The 18,005-nt window shown below is 35.2% G+C and overlaps 1 protein-coding gene and 1 pseudogene across 1 annotated transcript in view; one reads left to right on the top strand and one right to left on the bottom strand.

Moving 5' to 3' along the window:
• Positions 1-6,425, top strand: part of LOC113051523 (disintegrin and metalloproteinase domain-containing protein 10-like) — a 71,562-nt gene extending 65,137 nt beyond the window's left edge. Inside the window, exons 12-17 of the mRNA XM_026215350.1 lie at positions 273-429; positions 2,580-2,763; positions 2,983-3,094; positions 3,334-3,554; positions 3,703-3,829; positions 4,420-6,425. Of these exons, the coding sequence (XP_026071135.1) occupies positions 273-429; positions 2,580-2,763; positions 2,983-3,094; positions 3,334-3,554; positions 3,703-3,829; positions 4,420-4,514 (896 nt within the window). The 3' untranslated portion in view covers positions 4,515-6,425. The remainder of the gene's footprint in view (positions 1-272; positions 430-2,579; positions 2,764-2,982; positions 3,095-3,333; positions 3,555-3,702; positions 3,830-4,419) is intronic.
• Positions 6,426-10,234: 3,809 nt separating this feature from the next.
• On the bottom strand, positions 10,235-15,008 carry LOC113052377 (hepatic triacylglycerol lipase-like; annotated as a pseudogene).
• Positions 15,009-18,005: the final 2,997 nt, after the last annotated feature.

Here is an 18,005-nt window from a genome sequence, read left to right as displayed (position 1 = left end):
TTTTTTAAAATGTATTTTTGTATGTCATATATTTGTGTTTAGTAGCATTTAAGGCTCTCGGGCTGGTAACCAGAAACGAACCGTGAGCTATCGAAGTGGTGGCCTCGAGTGAGGCACTTAACCCCAGATTGCTCCAGGAAGAACTGTCATTGTAATGAGCTCATTGCGCTGATCTGTAGGAATGTTTCATTAAAGTCTCAAAAAACTGAATGCACCAGCCCTTATCAGGCGGCAGACTTCTTTCTCTCTCAAACTGTTTTGTTCTTTTCCAGAATCTGGACAGCCCATCTGTGGTAATGGTTTGGTTGAGGCTAATGAACAGTGTGACTGTGGCTATAGGGATCAGTGCAAGGACAAATGCTGCTATGATGCCAATGAGCCAGGTGAACTGAAGTGTAAACTGAGACCAGATCCAGGCTTTTTATGCAGGTATATAAAAAGATCTGGAACAGTCTGTTTAACCAGAGTTGTTAGTGTTAATAAACTGAAAATAAATACACTATATAAACTAAACATTATCTGTATGTAAAATAAAATAGAAAGATTAGACGAAAATAAATAAATTTAAGCTGAAATATTAAAAAATGAAAGCTAAATAACAATATTCTATATTGTATAACAAAATTATACAATCTAATGTACATTAAAAACTGCTCATGCTGCATGTATGTAGCATTTATGCTAGTATTGTGATTAGAATACAGTGGTTGCCTCTAATTTGAATGAATTTAAGTGTAAAGAGCACAGGCCAGGCTGGAGAGATATTATAAGAGATTTCTTTTATTTGTGTATTTGATTTGAGGATTGTTTTAAAATGTCAATTTAGTTTTTTATTATTTGACATTTCACAAAGAAATGTCTCTCACTCTGTTAAAGCCCAGCTAAAGTCTTTTTTTTTTACATAAAATCATCCTGCATAATGTAAAGGACATTCTGCAAAAAAAATAACCTTGATATCTTTAATATTGAGTTAGACCATGTCAAAGATTTGCTTCATTTCAGAAATTTCAATGTGAAGAAAAGCTTATTTAAAACTGCAACAGATTTGAACATTTGAAACATAATTATCCTGACTATGTGCCATATACAGCATTAAAGGTGAGATTGTCCTATTGGCAGTAATATATGACACATTTATGAGAAAATTCTTAAAGTTTTGTAAAACAGGTCTAATTATTATGAAGCGTTTGTCCAAAAGGCATAAAACATTGAAAGCTATGAGAGGAATCACAAGAGTTTGAGTGTAACAACAATTACCAAGTAAACTCTATGATTTGTATAACTTATTAGTAAAATGAAGTATCAGTAGAAAATGTCATTAATATATAAATTAATATATAAAATTTAGATAGATAATCTTATTCATGTCTTTGGGTTTTGTGCAACATTTGGATTAGCCTAAATCTGGCACTACACAAAAAATTAGAGAAACAGAAATGTAATAATCAAATGTAAAAAATTATATTTTTAAAACATCTAGACTATTAATATTTATTTTCTCATTTACGCAGACTCACTTCAGATAATTCATCAACCCAATTCATTATGATCAGAATCCAAAGAGTGAATTATTTCGACATGTAACAGACATAAACAGTCCTTAAAATAAGCAGAATATTCAGCAACAAACAACAAAATAATAATTCTGTGATGCCAAGAAAAAATACTCACAGAAATCAGAACCCGGCTAAAGTCGCAGTTTTCTTGCTTTTCCTGGCACTCTTGTGGATTGATATTACAGTCTTTTTGGAGTTTGTAATGATAGAAAATAAGTTTCTGAACTGAATTATGTGAGATTCAGCAGGTGATTGAAGTAGACCCAGAGACAATTAAAACCAATGCTTAGGAAGAAAAACTACAGTTAAGTATTTTGCACAAAAAAATGTCATCATTTATCATGTTATAAATGAAAATGTGATAAATGTATCTGGAATCCCTTGATATAATCTTTCATTTACAGCACTTAATGCAAATGACATATTTTCAACTTTTTTCTTGGCTATGACAACTTTGACGCTATTAATCTCAGAATTAGCTAGATTACGCATCTTTAGCTGGGGTTTTATAGACGGGGTCACAAATCTGCAGCATTTCGTCTAAGCACTAATAAAAGGATACCTTTTCATTTATATTTTGTCTTAAATCTCAATTTGTAAAAAAAAAAATCTTATCATGAAATCAGTATGTCGAATTATATCACATTGTGAGTTGAGTGAATCGTTACATCCCTATAATACATACTATAAAAGTGTGTAAATGTTGCTAAAATAACACTGTCTTTAATATTGTAACATCTGTTCATTAGAATCTTATAACCTTTTATAGCCATTAGAATTATACAGCCATCTAACAGTCTACTTTGACTGACAACAGTTTTGGTGTCATATACAATGTAGTTTATTTGAAATATCTTTTTTTTCACCTTTACTATAAACTTTGGACTTGTTTTATATAACATCAGAGGTTATGGTTGCATTACTTATACTGTATTATTAGCAGTAATTTGTTGTTCATTTGACACTTTTTTTCAATAAGTGCAACCAAGCATTCATTTTTCTTCTTGTACTTTTCTCTTACAGTCCTAGTCAGGGTCCATGCTGCACGTCAGAATGCGGATTTAAGAACAGCGGTGTGATGTGCAGGAATGATTCTGAGTGTGCTTTTCAAGGCATGTGCAATGGAAACTCTGCCCAGTGCCCCACCTCAGCGCCTAAAGCAAACCTTACATTGTGCAACAACAAAAGACAAGTCTGCCTTAATGGGGTAGGTGCTGCATCATGACCTGTGTGCTCATTTTGTACCCTGCCTATAAAACCTTTCCTCTGCTTCAGAACTGAATAAAAGACTATAAAAAGACTTAATGTCAAGAATCATGTTGGCCCAGCTTCCAGTATTTCTCACTGTATGTGTGCATATGTATGTGTAATAGTTGTCTTTGTTTCAGGACATTTTGTCTGAGAATATCATTTCTTTCACTTAAAGGTTTGCTCTGGCTCTATCTGTCAGATGTATGAGGATCTAGAGGCTTGCACCTGTGTCACTGAGGAGGGGAAAAATGAGACAGAGCTGTGTCATGTGTGCTGTATGTCAAAGGGTGAGTAACACACACCGTTTTTGACCGTTTTCTCAAACTTGCAGCCCAGACCCCAACAAATCTCCAGCATGTAGCCTTTTTAAATTGTCATAAAACATTTTCAAAAGTTTCCCCTAAAGTAAATGCACAAAAATGTATATTATATAAGATGTTTTTTAAATATGTTTATAAATAAAAAAATGAACATTAATCTTTTAAGTCATACCAATCCCATTCTTTCTTTTTTTTTGTCTTTGTAGGTCAGCCCGACACTTGCAGCAGCACTAGCTCAAAGAAATGGGCTCATCGCTTTAACGATACTGTCATCACCTTACCGCCTGGCTCTCCTTGTAATGATTTCAGAGGTTACTGCGATGTCTTCATGAGGTGTAGGCTGGTGGATGCTGATGGCCCTCTGGCAAGGCTTAAGAAGGCCATTTTCAACCCTGAGCTTTACACAAGCATTGGACAGTGGATAGTGGCAAGTGTCTCATTTGTTATCCTTAACTACTTTTCCTCTGCATTTTTTGTGGCTTTAATCATTGTAAAAAGACATGAGAATGGTATTTCACTCACCAATATGATTTATCGCTTACAGTGCTCATCTCATTTTAATATTTGTGTTTCAGGGGCATTGGTGGGTGGTTCTTCTACTGGGCATTGCTCTCATCATGCTAATGGCTGGGTTTATCAAGATCTGCAGTGTGCACACACCTAGCAGCAACCCTAAATTACCCCCACCCAGACCTCTGCCAGGTAATTCACCCCAGATGGTCCCTGTCTAGATCACCTCCTAGTCATAAGTGGTTCAGTATTCCCCCCTACCAAACCACAGCTAGAGATATATCCCAGAGGACCACTATCATACTATGTGCTATTTCTCTCAAGACATTATGAATGATAAAAATGTCTTCGTATTTGTTTAAGCTGGAGATGTGGGTTCTGTTTAACCCCTCACATAAGCCCTCGTCAGTGCCAGAATCTATTGGTGTTGTCATCTTCAGTTTGTTTTTGTTCCATCTCATCTGTTTCTTTCTTGGCTGTGAAAAATGGGCAGAGGTTATTGCCACCTTTTGGACAAGGCATGCACTATGCTGATGATGAGATTTATGTCACATCTACTGTACACATATCTTAGAGTACATATTTAAAAAAGTATATTTTGGGCTTAAGCCAGAATTTTAGTCCCGGGTACAAACAAAACTGTGCACAAAGCGTGGTAGACTCAGGTAGAGGCAACATTCTGGAAGGTCATGTCACTAATTTTTAAGAATTCCCTTACCTCCAAAAACCTAGTTTAACCCCTGCACTTAAGCTGATTAATCTTACCTGTATGTATTGTCTAGGCACACTGAAGAGAAGAAATGCCGCTGAACAGTCCCAGCCACAGCGCCATCGCCAGCAGAGAGAGGACTATCAGATGGGCCAGATGCGACCCTGAGAAGCCCTCCTCATTGCCTTGTTTTTTCCTAGTGCCTACAGTGGGAAACACTTCACTCCAAAGAGTTCGCTGAATCAATCAATGAAGCCCCATCTACAAACAAAGAAACTGGCAAATAAAAGGACTTCAAAGCACTCTACTTAAGAAAATAAGCATTTTAAAGAGTAAGAAACCACTGCTCTGGGCGCCAGCAAAGCTTTCGTTACATAGCTCAGAGAAAAAATCAGAAGCTAGTTTTGAGGAAGAGGACAGAGTTGTACTTTTTTTTCTGCTTTTCTAATTCTTTCACAAGTTATTAAACCATTGTTCTCTCCACAAGGTTTTTTTTTCTTCTTTTGCCTTTATATACATATATATATAATTTTTTTTTTTTTTTTTTTTTTGGATTGCCACCCTCCTGTGGAGATGAGCATGATAGGATGTCACAGATATTTTACCAATCAAAAATGGCTGAGAGAACTCCTTAAAGAGACTAATTTTCCAATATGCAATTAAGATGGGTTTTTTAAATGCAATCAAAAGGATTAAAAAAAGCTTTTATTTCTGAAGCTTTCTCATTGTCTTCTGCGTGCAATTGTACAGAGATCACAAAATACGTCGGATCATTTCAGTCATACCATTTTTTTTATTCTGTTTGATAATGATAATTAAGGATGTTTAACTGACACTCAGGATATAATAGTTAATAACAGCACAGAGAGCTTCTATTTGTGAAAGGCGTTTGCTGAAAGCCACACCGCCATTGATAACCACTAAATAGCTGCAGTTTTTCATTCCATGTGGGCAAGGGAGTTAATGAGAGAGATGATAGGTAAAAAACATCACTCTTATAAGAATCCTGATCTGCTGAGAGTCACTGTGACTTTATTCAGTAAAACTGGTCCCACAGGAGACAGACTTGAGAAAATAAACACATCAGAAAAGATAGAAGCAATCTGTAGATCCTTTAGTGTTTTTAAACACCAATCAATATTTACCCAAAGACATTTTTCTTAGCAGTTTTCAGTCATTACATCTTTCAATAGATAAAAAAGAAAAGATCCAGACTAGCAGCCTATTTAATCAAAACATATGCCTTGTGTTGCTATTTAGTGTATCTGTAACATCTTTTTTTAAAATAAATCCTTCCATTTTTTTCTATAAATGTGCTTTTGATTATCTTATGTGTGTGTCTCAAATAAGGCAGATGGTTATTCATGCATTAAAATGCATTGTTTGTTCATGTATTGTTCTTTTGTGTATTTTACCAGACCAGGAATATTTTGTTATATGAATATATTCTTATGTGAATGTATTCTTTCTACATTTGTTGAATGGGATCCTGGTAGTGTGACTGAGAGTCCAATGTTTCTAAAGTCTGTCTTCTCAAGCAACCTTGCATCTTTTAAGGATGTGCATTTAAAACATGGATGATTTGCTTATTCCTAGAAGATGAGTATTCCCGACTATAAGTCCTCCTTTTGATCTAAATCATCACCTCATTTGTGTGTCTCTGTAAATCTTAATAGGAAAGAGGTTTTTAGAGAGCTTGACTTAACTGCTCTGACTGCAATTGGCTTCAAATAATAAATATTTTCTGTGTTATTTTGAGGTAAATGGGTTGGTTGAATTTGTACGGGGATTTGGCGTAGGTTTTAAAAAAAAATAAAAAAATATATAAATATGTATAAATAATGTGCACTGATATGTAAGCATGGTGCGTGGATAAAATATGAAAAATAAGATGGAGAAAATGTCCAGTACTACTGTTTGAATGTAATGTCTGCTGTTTTGCTTTATTTGTGTTTTTTTTTCTCTCTTTGCGCTCAATTTTGAAAATTTTTACTAAATACTTTGTAAAAGTATTGTGCGATAACTTGTCATTTTTTTAAATACTTAAAATGCATTAATAAAATAGCCTTGATTAAAAGCTCCTTTCACTTTTTAGTAAGAAATGTCCATGTGTTGGATTAAATTGTATTAATTGCCTGTATGTTCTACAAATCTACACTAATGGAAGTAATATAATATATATATATATTGTTAAAGTATATTTCAGGAGCACCACTGATGAAGTATTCAACAAGCCATCACAGTAAGTGATGTATCTTCTACTTTTTACATAATCCAGCGATTGTCTGGTTATAAATTTTCCCCTGAGCAAAAAATAGCATTGAGTTAAAAATTAATATGGCTAAATATTTTTTGGGATGTGTTCTAATTTAAAGAAAGCATCTATATTGTAGTGCCGTAGAAATATGTGACAATGTGACAATATTCAGACAGTTTTGGGAGATTAGGATTCATAAACTATTTCAGAGATAAAGATGGTAGATCTTAACAGTGCTCAAGTGCTAGATGGTACCAAGAAAGTTGTTATGCAATTTGCCTTTTAGCCAATTTTATGCCTGTGCCTTTTACCCAATCAGAACGCTTTCTGTTTGCTGACGTTTCAGGGTATGATATCTGATATACAAAAACCATCTTTAATAACAAAATCCTTATTCACTTGGCCATACTTCTTTTTTTTCCCAAAAAAATAAAGGTAGGAAGCATTAGGCAGGCTACAGGAAATCTAGTATCCACGTCCCATAAGTCCCAGTGGCAGTTAGGGATGGACGTATCAATCCTGAAGTATAGATATATCGAAAATATTTACATTTTAAATGTCAAAAGTTATATATATATATATATATATATATATATATATATATATATACCAGTGATTTTAATTATCCAAAAATGTGTACAAATTGTATTGAATTGGACGTATAACCTATGTTAGAGAATTACTAGGATATAAATATTTTCCTGCACATCTGGGGTATATTCCAGAAAGCAGGGTTAACTTACCTTGAACTAAAACCTGAACTCTCGGTTGATTAAACCCCAAACCTTGCTTACTCGAGGTATGTGGTTCCAAAAACGCGTCCGGGAGTAAGTTCATTCAACTCAGGGTATGTTCCTGGTAAAGACTCGAGACATTCTCAACAGAGCGATGAATCGAAACGGACATTAAGAAAAAGCGCGCAAAGCTGTTTCTTTTTTTTTTCTTTTGTTCATTAGTTGTTTACATGCTTAGTGCATATCGCCACCTAACTGATGGCTGTGCAATCATTTTTATTTTTTTCCATTTAATCTTTAATCCTTGAAAATGTTTGTTTTATGCAAATTATTTAAATCATGTACTTTGATTTAGAATTTAGACATTATAGAAAATGTGATCCATGTGTGACAAAATATACAAAATGTAATAAATAAATAAAAAAATATAAGTTAAACATTACCTTGTCATAGTGTTTTATAATTTATACAGATAACTCTTATATATACCAATAAAAGGAATAATCGTATTAGAATAATATATTACTTTTATTTATTAGCCTGCTTATATTATTAGCGCTTCCTCATTAACATCATATATATATATATATATATATATATATATATATATATATATATACATATATTACATAAGGCGTATTCAATGTTAAAATGCATTTCAAATGTAAAGTTAAGTGGGTATCATTACTCATTTTACTCTTAGTAATTTAATAATATTAATATTATTAGATTAATATTAATAATTTAGAAGTAGCCTATTATACCGATATCAGTATCAATATTGACGATACTGGCTTTTAAAAGTATCAATATCATATCAAAGACAAAAAAAGTGTTGTCGCCCATCCCTAATGGCAGTCAACTGCAAGTGTGAGGTGAGTTTGCTTTTTATTAAATATGAAAAACAGTGTCAGTGTTTCATTTCATCAAAAGCAAAACTTAATTTGCTTCTATAAAAATCGTCTCTCCACTGCGCAAACATATCACCTCCAAGGACTTTACAGACGAAAGTAACCCAGAGAAGAGTTCCGTATGAAAGTATTCTGAGCCTCAACGCACACCTCTAGTGATGTAATCATCATGGACCAATGGTAGTATGACGGTGTTTTGCAGCTGCAACAAACTTTTCCAGAAACTTTGCTTTGGCAAGCAGTTTCAAACTCATAAAATGAACTCCGTTTTGGCCGGATTTTGTTCGAAATGACGTCAAATCAGTTCGTTCTTCGACTGGACCCATGCAGCATTCTGTTTTGGCTCACTGTAACCTAGCCTTCTGAGGATAGCTGTGTTCTTAACTTGAGGTGCATCCCAATGTTACTACTTAAACTATGCCCTTAAAGTAAAGACTTTTTGGTGAAGAAAAAGTACACACTTTTGAGTGTAGTAGAAGAGTAGGCAAGCTTTGGAACATACTGTAATGTCATACAGTTGTACCTTTGTCACATGCTTTGTGCATTTCATGCACCCTGTCACTGAAACTGGCCTGTCAATCATCTTGTCACAGTTAACATCTTCCACTTTTAATTTCATCTAACTTCCTACCATATCAGAGTGAAAAGATGTAGCACATTGATCTGTGAGCCGTGGGGTCTGTCCATATTTTCTGCATAATGATGAATTTAAAAGTTAACGAACAAATGGATAGTTATAAAAGTTTACATTGATGTTGCAGATTTAATAGAAAACAGATAACATTAAATATTTTTTACAAGGTTAAATATTGATTATGGGCTGTCAGGGCCAAGCAAGGCCTTCTCTGCTGGCCCTATAAAAGAAAATTGTGTGGAAAATGTTTCTTTTGATTATTTAGGTATCATTTTCATTTGTGTAAGGTCCACAAAATTGTCTGTGATTTCGTTGAGGTCGAACTGGGATATCCTACATTAAAAGTCACAGATAGTGCTTCCCTTTTGTTGAAAGTTACATTTTGAAGTTCAATGACGTTCCTCCGGGTCTAGTGATGTGCCCAGTGCTGCCTCCAGTGTCAAACAGGAATAATAAAGGTATGAAAGTGAAATACAACAAAAAGAAAATGACAGCAACAGTCACTGGCGCCTTCACCAGATCTTGTTGCCAATCTACTAAAAACGTCTTTTTCAAGGCGCTCTTTTGCAGACAAAAGAGAAATAACTGAGAAATGAAGACCTATTTCACTGAAAATGGATTCGCTAACAAAGGCCAGCAAAGCTTTTGTGTGCCATTTCAAAGATTGCAACTATGTGTGGCTAACAGCTAGCACGGAGCACAAGATATTTTGTTGGCCATGTTTACATTTTAATTCAAGTAACATAAAGGTACATGGCATGGCAGATGCACAGACTTTGAGTACACACAGACACAGGTGACTATTTTTTGATGAGTATTTTGTCATGCACATTGTTATGGAGGTGTACGTGCGTTGATAATACTGTGGTGTGTAGACTTCCAGCATTTTACATTTTACGTACAGTTTTCCTGCTGTGGATGCATCATCATTTTATAGTTACATTAATGTGAATAATGACCCGTGTCCTGGCGGATTACTTTTACTGATACATGTAGGGAAATTTACTCTGCATTTAACCCACCCTAATCTAGCCTACTGTGTGAGATGTAATGTAGTTTATAGTTGCTTACTCAAGTCCTGACTGAAACCCCACGCTATGCCACAATTATTAGTAACTCAATCCTCTTCATCTAAACCTCTCATCCACCATGTTTGTCCCTCCTGATTAAATTTTTTTTTCTGGATGATTGGCTGGGTTCCCCCAATTTTGATGTGGATCAATTGGATTGGAGTTGTTTCGGAAGTGCTTCAGACACCAGTCCTGCTGTCGGCATTCCCCATAGTGTTCGCATTAGGACACAGCATCTCGCTCCTTCTCAGGGAAGCACGGTTACATGCGTATCCCAAAATGTTAGCTGTGCTTCATCATCCTCCGCTTCTGCTGCTTCTTCTTGCTTTTCTTTTCACAGTGCACAAACACTTTCTCCTGTGGCGGCTCAATATACATGCCGTCATCTGTTTGTGGGCAAAACGTAGTTCTGACAAGAAAAGAGACTGTTATGAGCTTCAGCCTAGTTAGTAATGATTTTTTTTGTACCACTTTTCAAAAAAGCCTATCCATGTCCTGCAATGTCCACTAGAGGTCGCTATAATAACTTAACAAGAAATGGAAACTTGACTATGTTTGAACCTTTTTGGTGTCTGCTCTAAAAATTCATTCTTTGTTTATTTCTGTATTTCTCTACCTAACATTAGTTGAGATATGGTCTTGTCTACATACATAGCATCATGCCTGCTTCTGTATTGCATTGGGTTTTCCCCATTTATTTTTTATTTTTATCTATTCATCTTGTCCATTTGATTAAAAGCTGTTATACTGAGGAAATCAAGATCAGTTAGATCATGAAATGCTGTATCTAGGCTCTTAATTTTTAGTCTGCATCTCCTTTACCTTTTATTTCTTTGTGAGTGTGCAGTTGTTTCCATATGAATCTGTAGTGATCTGCTTTTAACACTTCCATCATCTGTGATGGAAAACTGTTATGTGTTCTCTCACACTGACTTCCTCTGGGTCTCTCCTGCTTTCACTGTGATCTTCCCAACAGTGAGCTGTGGTCTTCCTCTGGGTCTCTCCTGCTTTCACTGTTATCCTCCCCACAGTGAGCTGTGGTCTTCTGCTACTTTTGGCCCAAGGTATCATGGTCTTAACCGTGCTCCACATGTTGGCCCACATGGGGCTTCCCTCCCTGGTGAAGCTCATTATCATCAGCTCACCGATGTCAGTATCTAGAGTGATGAGGAACGTAAAGGTCTTGTTACCAGAAATCTCTTCAACACTGAGAAAGATGGAGGGGGAATTAAGTGATTGTTCAAGTTTACCTCATTCAGTTTTTAGATTCCTATTATTCATGTGAAATGAGTTCCTCTGATGAGAGCTCTCTGTGTGCTATGATGACTAAATTGAGTGGTTTCCCCTTGATGCGGAGCATGTTACTTTGAGCTTTTAGAGCCCAGAACATAAAAAAATAAATGTTCTTCATCCCAAATGTTATCAAGCGGTCTTTCATTAAGGAATCTTTGGCTTACTGTTGAAATCAAGCTTCTGCTACTGGCACATTAATTTAAGATTAATACTTAAGAACTGTATTTGTAAATGTATTTACTTTTTTATGTTCTTGTAATTATACACTACCAAACGGATGCTTTATAGGCTTTACTTTGGTTGTAGCAGATGATGATTAAGAGCAAAAAGCTTTTTAAATGGCAGAGACCTCAAATGTTTCCATAATATGATATGGATGATGATGAGAAAGTCATTACAAAGCTCATTAAGGTGATGATGTTCTCTTCAGATTCAGCTGCTGATATCAATATAAAGTGCATACTCACAGTGTTATGGGTAAATGTTCACTTTCACCCAGTGTCCAGGTTTAGAGAGACTGTGAAGGTGGACTCCATCTTATCAGTTTGTCTGATGAACTGGATCCTGATTTGATTGTGAAACACTAATGGGAAGGAAAGTGATGGTAGATTAGAACAGATTATATTTTTGCAAAAACAATCAAATACAAGTAATCAGAGGAATTAATTACACACAAAAAAATGTATTCTTAATCAGAAACAATGTCTTTGTTTTTGCTTGCCAATAAAATGTCTAAAGATTCTTAAAAACATTTAACATTTAAAACATTTTTGTAGGTTTTCTTTTTAAAATTAAATAGTATTTCCCTTTATATGTTTGTTTGTATGCATTTATTTATTTATTTTAACATAAGAGTAGGAATTGACTGCTTTGCACTTTTTTGGCTTGTTATAGCTGTTTCTCACATTTATATGGCATGTGTGAACGGGTTTTGAGAAACAGTCTCTTGCTTGTGCCTGTGCAGACTTTCTTGATGTCATAACCAAAAGTGTTACAGAGGTTCTTTCGGCAGTCCAGACAGTAGCCTTTATCGAAAGCTATGTTGTCGCTGCACTTGTAGGCAATAATCTGCTTGTCTTTGTTCAACAGGGAGTCAATAAAGAGATGCACAGCACACTCATGGGCACACTCCACTGTCTGCTCAAAACCTGAAGTTAGATGGAAACAACGTAAGATTAATAAACAGTAAATAATCATAGATTCACTTGTCTGTCTAGACTTACTGTGGTGAGTTAGCAGTGATGGCAACGCTCGGCTAAATTGTGCCGCCATATACACACAATGATACAAATGATTTGTGTCAGTTAGATTTTAGTTTTTTTTAAATAAATTAATACTTTTTTTTCAGTAAGGACACGTTAAATTAATCAAAAGTGACAGTAAAGACATTTATAATGTTACATTTTATTCTGTTCTATTGAACTTTTTATCCGTCAAAAAATTATGATGATACAAATTGAAGTATGAAACAATATTACTGTTTTACTGTATCTTTTATCTATCAAATGCAGTCTGGGTTTAAGAGACTCAAAGAAAAATCATAATGACCTCAAATTTAATTAACTATCTTTCCCCTATTCATTTTTACAGTTACAGATGTCCCATCCTTGGAGTGGGCCTGTCCGACTCATCAGTGTGAAGCTTTTGGGTCTGTCTTTCTGCTTCAGGTTTTCCCATAGGGATTTTTAATTGCATGAAGGCATATCTCAGTAGGACAGAGAAACTGAACAGGGATTTGAAACAATTAAATTAATCAGGATCACAGCTGCTTTTATGTGTCTATGTCTTTCATCCGGAAAGTTGTTGTTACAGTATTGGTTAGCCATTCTCACAGTGCCAGTAATGGGATGCTTTGAATGGATCTCATTCTCATCTTAATGCGACATTTAAGATATGAGAATGAACCTGTTCCTTCCACTCTCTCTGTTCATAAATTGATCCAATTATTTTTCAATCCAAGCAACTCACCAATAATCCCATACTGGGCTAATTGTGCATAAATGTTTTGCACGTGTAGCTTGCACCCTGGTTCAAATGATCCTCCATTGGGATAGAAGTCATAGTGTGCAAGGGGCTGTTTGATGCCAACACTGAGTCCCATGCGCTCTTGGGTAAATGTATGGATGGCACCCACAAACCCAGCATCCTCAGGTGAAAGTCTTTTGGTATGAAACATTCCCTCAAACAATGGACCCGCAGGACCAAACCCTGCTACACGAACAAGACAAACTTAAACTGAAGGAACGAATTTGCAGAGAATGAAGTTCAAGTTTAAAGTTTTTATTTTCATATTCATATAGCACCATTGTTTAGTGATACATTCACAATGCTGACAAGACTGTCTCACCAGTAATTCTTCCCAAGGTTTTCCCTGAAACTGCTAGGTTACTCCCAGCAAACCCAGATATATGAGCTCCAAGGCTGTAGCCAATCAAATGCACTTTTCCTAAAGGGACTTGTTTGAAATCCTGTTAGGGACATTCACATATTAATGCAATGTAGTTGCCTAAGTGTTTTTAAATATTTTTGAAATGATAAAATGTTCCATTAGCAAACAAAGCTGATTTAGGTTCACAGGGCATATAAATCCTCTCTCCAGGCTCAGTGTCTGTTAGTATGGTCATACACAAAATCTGAAGTTCACAGACAGTTCATTATTGTGGTGGCCATGTTGTAAGTTACATTTATTCATTTAGCTGACGCTTTTATCCAAAGCGACTTACAATTGCTATATATGTCAGAGGTCACACACCTCTGGAGCAACTAGAGGTTAAGTGTCTTGCTCAGGGACACATTGGTGTCTCACAGTGGATTCGAACCCGAGTCTCTCTGACCAATGGCATGTGTCTTATCCACTGCGCCACCACCACCCCGGTTGATGAACTTACATCAATGTAGGTGATACAATAGTCCTGGGATATACATATATATTTATATCAGCAATGCAGGAACCTTACATTGAAATTAAGTTAGATGGGGGTGTTTAGATCATATTTAGCTGGAGTCAAGGCAAATAAAATGTTTACCCATCACTCTTGCTGATTAAATGAGTATGTGGAGAGTTGGATATGGCACACGTTGCATTTTACAGTTGCATACAGCATTTATTTTATCAACATATGTAACTTTTTTTACATAAAACTGAGTATTGTACCTGTGAGTTTACCACATCTTTGATTGCATGTCTTGTAAAAACACAAGAGCCAGATTAGATTCCTGCTTATGACCACCTGTTTTAATGTTTTCCTGTGCAAACATTTATTTTAAAGGGTTCTGTCTCTGCATACATTGACTGAGGAATTGATCTCTCTGTTAGGTTAGCAGTTAAATATTATATGAAAGGACAGAAAAATCTGAAATAATATGGAACAAATGTTATTTTTAAGTGTCTGTTTTTTATTTATTTATCTGAGATAAAGGATAATTATAAACTTCAAATAAAGTTTTATCTTGACGTTCTGATTTAGCCTTTTTAGCAGTGATGTAAAATTAGCATGTGGAAAATGTGCATGTTAAGCAAGGGCAGTGTATGAATGTAAAGGTATTTATTTCTCTTTTAGTATTAAGCTTTTTCATCTTTGAAACACAGCCTAGCACTTTATTTATAGAGCATTGTTTACTGCAAGCTTTTGCCATTTACATCAGCAGGAATTAAATGAGACGTGGTACAATTTATGATGACTGCTATTGCAAATCCAAATCATCCATAATATTTGACTTTAACAAGGAGCATCAGTAGCACCTCCTGCATGGCTCTTCGCATACTATACTGTTTATCTCTGCAAGCATATTTCCACTAAGCTTAATTGTGCACCACAAAAGAAGATGTATTGCGGAATGTTTCAACTGTTTTTGGTCAGAATGGTTAAAACAGCATTGCAAGTAATGAGAAAAATCTCCAATACACTGATAGACCACTCAATATATATTTTGTGTTCTGCAGAAGAAAGGAAGTCATACAAGATTGGGACAACATTTGGATGACTAAACAACAAAATATTTGGGTACTCTATACCTTTAAAATTATCTTCTAAGAAAGAGTGTAGCACTTTATTCACTAGGGTATACATTAATTATTTTATGTTGTGACAGAATGTGGTTTACATTTAAGCTTAGTTGAAATATGCTTGCAGAGAAAAACTGAATAGCATGTGTAGAGGTAAGCAGGAGGCCCTACTTACTATGGATGAAATGGATTTGCAATATATATATATATATATATATATATATATATATATATATATACAGTACAGACCAAAAGTTTGGACACACCTTCTCATTCAAAGAGTTTTCTTTATTTTCATGACTATGAAAATTGTAGATTCACACCGAAGGCATCAAAACTATGAATTAACACATGTGGAATTATATATGGAATTATATACGTAACAAAAAAGTGTGAAACAACTGAAAATATGTCATATTGTAGGTTCTTCAAAGTAGCCACCTTTTGCTTTGATTACTGCTTTGCACACTCTTGGCATTCTCTTGATGAGCTTCAAGAGGTAGTCACCTGAAATGGTCTTGCAACAGTCTTGAAGGAGTTCCCCGAGAGATGCTTAGCACTTGTTGGTCCTTTTGCCTTCTGTCTGCGGTCCAGCTCACCCCTAAACCATCTCGATTGGGTTCAGGTCCGGTGACTGTGGAGGCCAGGTCATCTGGCGCAGCACCCCATCACTCTCCTTCTTGGTCAAATAGCCCTTGATGCCTTCAGTGGGACTCTACAATTTTCATAGTCATGAAAATAAAGAAAACTCTTTGAATGAGAAGGTGTGTCTGTACTGTATATATATATATATTTGTAGGCAAAATAAAAATAGGCAGACTTGTCCTAAGCCACTAAAAAGGATAAGAAAATTTAGACACTCAGAAATTGGTGGATAACTACACTAAATACATAGTGGTAGTACAATATAAGTTCAACCTCTTATGCTCTCATTTGGGGTAGCTACATGAATAGGAAAACTCTTCAACAGGATAATTGACAAATCAATCCCTAGATTACTGATGTAAGGCTTCCAGACATTATAAAACTGACCCGGCTGACCATAATCTAAACATTTTAAATATTGCAATTGGATTAGTTCCATTAAAAGCTTGTGCCATCTGGAAAGCCTTATCACTTATCCATCTCATTAATATGTTTTTCCTGGCTGCAAATGTGAGAAGATTGTAAAGTCTCTTTTCATTTGATAAAATCAATGCTTTATCAGGCAAACCAAGGATCAACAATAGAGGATCCATGACCAAATCTCTATCAAAGATATTACTCATTTCAGATACAATCTTGGCCCAGTAGACAGAGAGTAGACAGAGTGAGAGTGCTAACTTGTGTTTTGGACTTAAGGCATAGAGGTGAAAGGTTATTGTTAAATGCATGTCTACAGTTTGGTGAAATATGCGTTCTATGTAGAATTTTAAATTGTATCACCTTAGCACGGTTACATACTGAAATGGATTTGGCATAATTCCAAATACTACCCCAATCTTCCTCACTTCCTCATACACTTCCTCATACAGATAGAAATTCCTTCTCCCAAGCAAGTCTAGTATTCAAAACTACTTGTCCCTCAAATGTAACACTAAGAACCTTATATGACAAAATCAAAGACCTATTTCCAGGTGTTTGAAAAAGTAGTTTTTCTATAGGAGTCAGACTTCTATTAGTACCATCAGGGAACGAGGGTTACATACGTAACCGAGACGTTGCTCTAAGTACATGAATTGACAAATGTAATGTGTACAGGTTTGCAAACATCGTTGCCATTATCTAAGAAGCTGCATTAGATGTGTAGGGCTAAACTGACTGTGATACAATACTGTAGAATATAGACATATAAGAAATAGTGAAAGCTGTGTTCTTATCCTCATTCACACAAAAAAGACATGAAATATGTATAACAGTATATGTTTATTTAATTATGTCTATATTAGCAGAATGAGAATACAATCTTCAACATTTTGAATGGAGTAATTAATAAATATTTCATTTATGAGAGAGAAAGTAACATAATCTGAACCTGAACAGAATAAAAAACAATAAAAGATAAAAAATATTGAAATATATAATAGGATCTCTCTGAATTGCACAAACAACTGCTATTAAAGTGCTGATAAATAAATTACAATGTTTTTAAAAAAATGTGTGTGTGTCACAAACAATAGCTACAAAATATCTACTGAAGCTGTGACTGATGCATTTAAATGATCATGTAATGTCATATTATACACAATACTGCTCCTGTACGTTCTGATGCAATTATTATATAATTATTTTCTTCAGTGTTTTGACACTGTAGCATAAATACACATTTATTTCTTCTTAAGCTTATATATAATAGTTGGTTGCAAATTTATTTTTAGCGTGCATTGCAACATTCATTCATGCATGTTACCTTATCAGCGGTTATGCATGCAGTACATGTATTGATTCATCCTGACTGACAAGGAGACCTGTTAGTATTTGAGTAAACAGAGTGGAAAGAATAGTACCCTCTTCTTTAATTTCAGTGAGAGAAAACACCTGTCTGCTTATGGCAAGAGATAAGGTTGTCAAGATAAGTAGGATTAGTAGGAGAATTAGAAAAAGGAATGAAGGAAAAATCATAGGTACTATACTGGAGTGGTTCAACTCTCTCTGGCTGAGGCTGGACAGCTTACATTGGCTGAAACTTAAGGGAAGGAAAACGTAAACCTCAGAAAACAGTCAAAAATTCTGATTATCTTTATACATTCCAGAGCTGATAATATGGAGGATCTG

Source organism: Carassius auratus, chromosome 32 (assembly GCF_003368295.1).
Source record: "Carassius auratus strain Wakin chromosome 32, ASM336829v1, whole genome shotgun sequence".
NCBI classification, from domain to species: Eukaryota; Metazoa; Chordata; class Actinopteri; order Cypriniformes; family Cyprinidae; genus Carassius; species Carassius auratus.
This window is presented reverse-complemented; position numbering and strand designations above follow the sequence as displayed.